General features: G+C 33.2%; 1 protein-coding gene across 1 annotated transcript; it reads right to left on the bottom strand.

Moving 5' to 3' along the window:
- Nucleotides 1-5046: 5046 nt before the first annotated feature.
- On the bottom strand, nt 5047-7665 carry LOC144560986 (uncharacterized). Its single transcript, XM_078310205.1, has 2 exons — nt 5200-7665; nt 5047-5131 (listed from the first exon to the last, which is right to left on the bottom strand). The coding sequence occupies exons 1-2, from the start codon at nt 7638-7640 to the stop codon at nt 5107-5109; spliced, it is 2466 nt and encodes an 821-aa protein (XP_078166331.1). The 5' UTR covers nt 7641-7665; the 3' UTR covers nt 5047-5106.
- Nucleotides 7666-8702: the final 1037 nt, after the last annotated feature.

Below are 8702 nucleotides of genomic sequence, written 5' to 3'. Positions count from 1 at the left end.
CTGCTGATATCATCTCTAATCAACTGTGAATTAATACAAGCCGAAATAAAATGGATACAACATGTAAAATGTAATAATGTTGTCTCTCAACTTTCTTTCAACTAGGTAATAACATAATAAATGATCCCTGATCGTTGCCATATATAATTAGTTTCCGTAATCTCCATCATGCTTTCACCAGCACTGCTAGGAGCACCCGGGCATATTTCTTTGAACTAGGTAATCACTTTTTTCGACAGCAGCTATTTCCGCAGCAACCAGCGGGGTGATTAGAAGGCTCATTATTACAACATCCTCCTGGCTCAGAATTTGTGCAAAAGTTGAGAATATTCGAATGACTATGGAGTTATACTAAACAGCGTATAAAGAAACAAGGAGGTTATTCATGTACAAATTAATAAAGCAACAGTTAAACTTTACTCGAGATAGATCTAGTCCAGTTTTGTCTTAACTACTCATAATACGACCATTATGGAACTGAACTACAATTTAGAACGAGTCCTTAATTACATTATACATGAAATGATATGTTTAAAACTTTAAATGCATGATAGGTAGGAATCATGTTCATACTCATTAACTAATCGGGCACTAGATAAAAAGAACAATCAGCTTAATAAAAAATAATAAAAATAGTATATATACTCTTACATAATAAAAAACAATAAAATAATATTATTTTACATATTGAAAAACAACAAAACATAAGCACAACACAATTTTGATCATGAATAACACTTGTGGTTCCTTCCCTTGCAACAAAACTAATATATGTTAGCCAACTTACAAATGATCAAAATTGTGTTGTACTATTACTTCTTTTTTCTTTCTTTTTTCCTTTGCTTTTAAAAAAAAAGATCGACTAGATTTGTAATGGAGAGAAATGGTTCTTTTAATGGTTTTCAAAATACCATAATTACTGTGGACTGTACATGATTATGAAGTCACACAGAACAAGAAATAACATTTACCTCTTGGTTTTGATTCGAAGATGGGAACAAAAGCAGAACGTGAGGCAGCATTAATCGCCACAACACTGAGAAGTAAAAATAGAATCATGAGTTCAATCCTCATTGTGCTCTGAAAAACTCTACACACTACTAGTAGCAATAACAGTATTAGTGTCGTTTGATTTCTTCCATCTTCATCATTTTATACAGAAAATTATAACAAGACTTAAAGAGCAAATCAACGACCAAGTCAAGTCCCTCCCAACCTCTACTTTCCTAAGTCTGAATTGATTTGTCTCGGTGCAGAATAATGTCGCTAACTTGATTAATTTTTTCTACATAAAAGGAGTCATAACAAAATTCCGATTATAATTCAACGCTTGCAAATGTCTAATTACATGTGCTGCTTAGTTGTATTACTTAAATAAAATCGTCAAGTTTGAATTTCGAGTGTAGCTGTCTTTTCATCGTAGAATTGTAGCACCCAAAAACGAAGATTGACTTAGACACGTACAATTCAACTTTATCCGGAAACAATTCTTACGTAGGTTGCTTTCACCGTATAAACAGTTGTTTGACTAGATATACGACCAATCGTTTCAACGGTCAATATATGAGTGCTCATGCCAAAGGCAGGCCTCACGGCCCATATTGACCTGTTCGATTTTAATATCATTCGCTTGGGTTTTGAAGACAAGATTTTATTGAAGGAAGATAAAATTGTAACACCCATAATTTTATAAATTTTATAAATTTATTTGAACTTATCAGTAATATTGAAAACCTAAAAGTTTAAGTTACAAAAATGCAAAACATAAAAAATAACTACCGTGGCATTTTAGCCTACGTGGCCCCATGCATGGAAACTCCCGCTTTTCACCAACCTCTCTAACTTTAAAAAACTTAATCTCTATCTTCTTTTTTAGGTAAAACACACGTAGGTTTTTGTGATTCAGTGTTTTCTCAGCTGATGAGTTGTTGTTTTGATTCGGTAAATTTAATTTTCAGTCTGATTTGAAGAGAAAACCATCGCTAGACTCCTATCACACTCATCAAACAAAAATAATCAATTTGTATTTACAGAATGCACTTACCCTATGCATCTAATCTTATAAGACAACTGCTTTGTAAGTTTTTTCTATCAATGAAATTGCCAAAAAAAAACTGCTTTGTAACTTCAGCCAAAAAAAAAAAACACCCTTAGGCTTTAGATTAGATCACGAACATTCACTACATCGATATTACATAATTAAGCAACACTCAGAGGGTATGTAAATTACATAAACAACTTTTCGTAGTCTAGCTAAATTGGACAATTGTGGAGCCTGTATACTTTGATCCCTCTGAATATATTAATGGCCCAGTTTGGCTTTTCCTCTTGTAGGCTTCCGCTTAGTTAGAGACTTGGAGGATTTCCAGCATTAATTATCACAACAAGAATGAGACACTTTTCGCGAGGATAAAAAAGTGATTTTTTGCGACGGACTACTCTCATTCACTATTACAGAATAAGTGATTATACACGGACATAAACAAGCGAGCTACACGGATTTCCTGCCACGTGGGCCGTCACGGTGTAGAAATCCTTGTATATATACACACGGATATGTACCGCGTACAATTACTGATAGCTACACGGATTATTACATACACAGCCGTTTACAAATCCTTGACGCTGGCGCTCTCCATAACCGAGCTTCACAGATTATTACATAAAAAGCCGTGTACAATTAGATTTCTACACGGTTATTTATCTAGATATCCGTGTAGCTCTCTTATTTTTTAATATTTTTTAATGTGGAAAAACCTTTCTACAGGGATATATAATTAAATGTCCGTGTAGCTCTCTTATTTTTTAATATTTAATTTTATGTATTAATTTTCTTCTTTATTTTTTTAATGTGGAAAAACCTTTCTACACGGATATTTAATTAAATATCCGTGTAGCTATCTTATTTTTTAATATTTTTTTAATTTTGAAATACCTTTCTACACGGATATATAATTAAATATCCGTGTAGCTCTCTTATTTTTTAATTTTTTTTAATATTTAATTTTATGTATTAATTTTCTTCTTTATTTTTTTAATGTGGAAAAACCTTTCTACACGGATATTTAATTAAATATCCGTGTAGCTCTTTTATTTTTTAATTTGGAAAAACCTTTTTGCACGGATATATAATTAAATATCCGTGTAGCTCTCTTATTTTTTAATATTTTTTTAATATTTAATTTTATGTATTAATTTTCTTCTTTATTTTTTTAATGTGGAAAAACCTTTCTACACGGATATTTTTTTAAATGTCCGTGTATAATTGAACTACTGTTTTTTTTTACATTGTTTGCTTTTTTTGTTTTTATGCAATATAAAATGTGTAGAAAATAAATATGCAAAAATAAAAATAAAGTGGCGGATAAATCTTCCTTCCAAAGTGAGAGGGTTTAATGAGAAATGAAGTGAGGATAAGAGAGAAAATGAAGAGACATGGAGTTAATGAGAAAATAAGAGGCAAGACTTAAATTGGGTTAGAGAGCGTGAATGAAGCATACACGGTTTCTAAATACAAATTTTTTGTTGGGTGATTGAGCAAAATCTGACACGGTTATTCACATAAAAACTGTGTGTGATTGCCTAAGACCTTACACGGTTTCTTATTAAAAAAAAAACTGTGTACAAATATAGGTGTCTTTCATACACGGTTGCATTTTAAATGACTGTATGTGTATGGTTGAGCTCATTTTTGCACAAGCTCCTCCTCTCTTTACACACTATTTATTTGAAATTTTCCCACATCCATGTATGATATGTCTTGTATGATTAACGTTTTTGTAGTAGTACAAATTTGTAAATCAATTTTATATGGTGTTTATATTCTAAGGAATTTTTCAAAGAAAAATTTAGCATTTATTATTTATAATTCTGGCTAAAAAAGAAAATTAATTGTAGCCGTTTGATTAATACAATACAAATATTTTGATGCTGATCTAATGACTCAAGACAAATGTGTGGGAGGAATGTTGAGAGTCTTGAATCAGTAGTGAGAATATTATTATATAAAAATGCAATCAAGTGAAAAGACCATCAAAACAGCTTGCTTTGAAAGTAATTCTGATTTTTGCTCTAGCTAGTTTATCTATTTGTATATAAAATAAAAGAAATTGCGTAATTAAAAAAATACAATGTAGGACTGAAATATCCTTCTTCCATAAACAAGGAAAACATGCAATAAATAGTACACAATTTTACATTTGCTTGTTAATTCCAGCTTCCAACCTACTTACTCTATACTAATTTTGCTGCTTTCTGTTAATATTACAACACTAATGCTATGGCCACATGATGCACCTAATCATTAATTGTCAGACGTGCAAAACTTGTTATTTCTGAAATTAGATATAAATTGTTAATTGCATGCTATGATGGAGCCCTAAATGCCCCTGAAGTCTACATTTATGTCATCTATAGTAAAAGGGAAATTAAGAACATTCACATGAAACAAATGCCCCACTGTTTTCTCACATGACTTGGGCTTGCTTTTATTCATGCAATAAATAATTTTCTCATTAAAATTAGAAAAGAAAAATTAATCATTATTTGAGTGTTACAAGACATCTTAGTTCCTAATCTCCCAACTATTACAATTTTAACATCTCAATGTTATGTTTAGATTTCCTAATTCCAATTAGTATCAAATGACTGAATTTTTGGCAAGGCCCCTTTCAAAGATTGCTTTACCAAAATTTGTGCAAACATTTTGGACAAGTCGCTTTTTCTTTTAAGGCACCAAGCCATAAAAATAATGAGCCCAAAAATGTAAATTTGATGAGACATTAGTATGCACCCATTGCAACAAATGGACTAAAAAAATGAGAACTGATTTTACGGAAATTTGTTTAGTGGTTTTATACATACCAATCCAAATCCCCAGATTGATTCAAGAAGGTTATGGTCAGTATATGGTACAATCATACAAAGAGGTCCTACCAAATTGAACACATTGATAACTTGTTAACAAATAATCATACAAAGAGGTCCTACCATACATTTTTGTGACATTTGTGTATAAGAAAATGTACTTAATAAACAAATACACACTCATAAAAATACATAGTGATTTATACCCATTTATTATTACAAAGATCTTACATATATCCATCAGCGAAAATGCCGAATGTCAAACCTATCTATAATGATAATGTACCACTTTCTTCCATTCTCCCATGATATCGAAAATGTTGAATGTCAAACCTATCTATAATGCTAATGAACCACTTTCTTCCATTCTCCCATGATATCGTAGCCCAAATTACAAAGGCAAATCCCACACCTAACCCCAAGCCGATAGAAATAGACAGCCCAATTATATCAGTAGAAGACTTTGAAGGCAAACCTTTATTAAACCCATGATTTGAAGGAGGTGCTGAACATTGCAATGATAAAGGACCACCACACAATTCTGGATTACCCAAGTAAGAAGTATTGGAAAAGGTTGAGAACTGACGGTCTTTGGGTATTTCTCCAACTAAATTGTTGTATGAGAGATTTAGTGCAGAAAGAAAAGTGAGAGAGGTGAGTTCTTCAGGGATGTGTCCAGAAAGCTGGTTGAAAGAGAGATCTAGTGATTGAAGTTGCTGTAAATTAGCAAATTCTGTTGGAATTGGACCAGCCAGGGCATTAACTGATAGGTTAACCACATCAAGTGACTTGAGTTGCCCGATCTGTTCGGGTATTTCCCCCCAAAATTCATTATTTGACAGATCAATGTAGCTGAATATGCCAAGTGAGAACATCAGATCAAAACTCTGCCCTTTGTATGTGACTGAAGCTACATACGGAATGTAACTTTCATTGATCTCATTATAATATAAGAACCTTGTATTTGTTGCCCCCATCATAGCCTTCAAATTCACAAAAATATTTTTGGGCAATGTACCACTGAAATGATTTGAAGAAAGGTCCAGAACCGTTAGCATGGGGAAAAATGACTCATTTCCTTTTGTTTTGATTTCCACATCTGATATTTTTCCATAAAACATATTTGATCTTAAGACAAGAACTCTCAAATTTTCAAGATTTCCCAGCCAATAGGGAAATGTGTTCACTATCTGATTGTTTCCCAAGTCTAAGACCTCGAGAGAATTGCAATACATAAGGAAGTTGGGCAAACTTCCATTTATTACATTTTCACTCAGATTAATTGTTTTAACTCCACATGCTTGACTAATATTTCGTGGCAATGGCCCACTTAATTTGTTACTTTTCAGGTCAAGCACTTCCAAATCAGTAACTTCTAGAAGGCAAGGTGGAATTGTACCAGTTAAATTGTTATATGAAAGATCAAGTTGTGTTGGCAATGTCACATTACAAATGAAAAGGGGAATCTCTCCTGTGAGACTATTATTTGAGAGGTCTAAGTATTGAATATTTGTTTGGTAACTCAAAAAATAAGGAAACTTTGTTAAATTGCACGATCCCAGCCCTAGATATCCTAGTTGCGGCAATGAGACATAGAATGAGTCCTTATGGTTTTTGTCTTCTGTAATAGACAACTTGTTGTTTGAGAGATCTAGAGAATCAAGGTACTTATTATGCATGATGAATCTAGAAATTGACAATTGTCCTTGAAGATTGTTGTGGTCAATGTAGATAAATGCCAAAATTGATGAACCATTTAAGAACTCGGGTAGATATCCGGACAATTGGTTATTTGATAGAACAAGGTATTCCAAAGAAGGATGAGTAAAGAAAGACATTGGTATCGTACCTGTCAATCTGTTTGAATCTAAGTTCAAATCTTGGAGTCTTGTAAGGTTTGTTATTGAAGGAGGAATTTCTTTATAGAAGTTACAGTTGAAAAGACGCAATACCGATAAGTATTGGAGATTTCCAATTGAATCTGGTAATAGACCTGTGAAATTTGTATATTCAAGAGACAAATATTGCAAAACACTTTGCTTCTTGAATACTGGCAGTTGACCTGACAACATTGAGTTATATGATAAATCAAGTTCTGTTAGATTTGTAAGGTGGAATATTCTATCCGGCAAATTTCCACTTAATCCACACTCTTGCATGTATAGCTGCTGAATTGTTGGACCTATTTGAAAAATTGCATTTCCCAACTCAGATCCATTGAGTGAAATGTCAACCTCATTCAAGCGAAGAACTTGGAGCTTGGTGAGGTTTCTGAGTAAGGTTTGTAGGTCTATGCCATGAAGATACAAGTTATTATGGGATAAGTCAAGTGAGATAAGGTTTGTGAGAGCAGAAATGCTGGTTGAAACTTGACCGGCAAAGGAAGAACCGGATAAGTCGAGATGGGTTAAATTAGCAAGTCGCTCAAACCCTGTTTGTGGAAGGGTAATATTATAGAAGTAGTTGTCAGATAGGCTGAGGTACCTAAGAGAGCTGAGATTGAATAAATTCGGGTTGATTTCACCTGAGATGGACCGGTCAGTAAGGTTGAGCTCAGTCACCAAACCGGTTTGCTCATCGCATGTGATGCCATCCCATATGCAACAGTCGGTACTTGCATTCCATGAATGGAGTTCATTGGTGTGGAAACCTTGCTTGAGTTGAATCAAGGCATGACGTTGGTCAGAAAGGCATTGTGCATGTGTTAGAGTGATGGTTTTGATAGAGAAGGAGAAGAGGAAAAGTGACAAGGAAAGAAGTGCAACAAGTGTCATTGCAGCGGAGAAAGTGTAAGCAAGACTATTTTGAGCGGTGCTTGAATGAAAAATGTTGTGTATGAGTGTATCCATATATATAAGATCATGCAAAAGGATTTAAAGAAAAAAAAAAACTAAGAATGCCCAAATTAATTGGGCAGATGAAAGACTTGACTTAACGGACACAACAGAGGAGATGGAAAGTTGGGCTTATTCTCACGATCTGTTTTGAGATTTTGTATGAAACTTTACAGTCTTATTCTATGAAGTCAACAATGCATGTCGGTAAATTTTCATGATTTTTGAAGGTGTTTTGATATGTTAACTAGAGGTGCAAAGTTGGGCTTAAAAAAAAAAAAAAAAAATTTCAAACCGTAAGGAAATCTTACGGTTTGAATTTTTAATTCAAACCGTAAAATTTCCTTACGGTTTGGGCAAAAATATAATTTTGCCAAACTTCTAGTTATTTATAATAAAATATTAATAAATTTGGGTATTTTTAAAAAACTCGGCGCAAATGCCTTAGTCTTACGTGGGTGCATTTCTGAATTACTTAACCCCACTATCAAGTTAATTTTAATTTTGAGTGGAGCTGTCTTTTCATTGTAGAATTTCATCATTTTATACAGAAAATTATAACAAGACTTAAAGAGCAAATCAACCCCCAAGTCAAGTCCCTCCCAACCTCTACTTTCCTAAGTCTGAATTGATTTGTCTCGGTGCAGAATAATGTCGCTAACTTGATTAATTTTTTCTACATAAAAGAAGTCATAACAAAATTCCGATCATAATTCAACGCTTGCAAATGTCTAATTACATGTGCTGCTTAGCTGTATTACTTAAATAAAATCGTCAAGTTTGAATTTCTAGTGTAGCTGTCTTTTCATCTTAGAATTATAGCACCCACAAACGAAGATTGACTTAGACACGTACGTACAATTAAACTTTATCCGGAAACAATTCTTACTTGGGTTGCTTTCACCGTATAAATAAACTGTTGTTTGACTAGATCTATGACCAATCGTTTCAACGGTCAATATATGAGTGCTCATGCCAAAGGCAGGCTGCTAAAATTAATGA

Source organism: Carex rostrata, chromosome 10 (genome assembly GCF_964058835.1).
Source record: "Carex rostrata chromosome 10, lpCarRost1.2, whole genome shotgun sequence".
Lineage (NCBI taxonomy): Eukaryota > Viridiplantae > Streptophyta > Magnoliopsida > Poales > Cyperaceae > Carex > Carex rostrata.
This window is presented reverse-complemented; position numbering and strand designations above follow the sequence as displayed.

Bases quoted from the DNA above. Each gene is read 5' to 3' on its own strand.
- LOC144560986 (XM_078310205.1), bottom strand. From the start codon at position 7,640: ATGACACTTGTTGCACTTCTTTCCTTGTCACTTTTCCTCTTCTCCTTC. The intron at 5,132-5,199 runs GTTTGACATTCA...CATTATAGATAG, and splicing joins TTCATTAGCATTATAGATAG to GTTTGACATTCGGCATTTTC.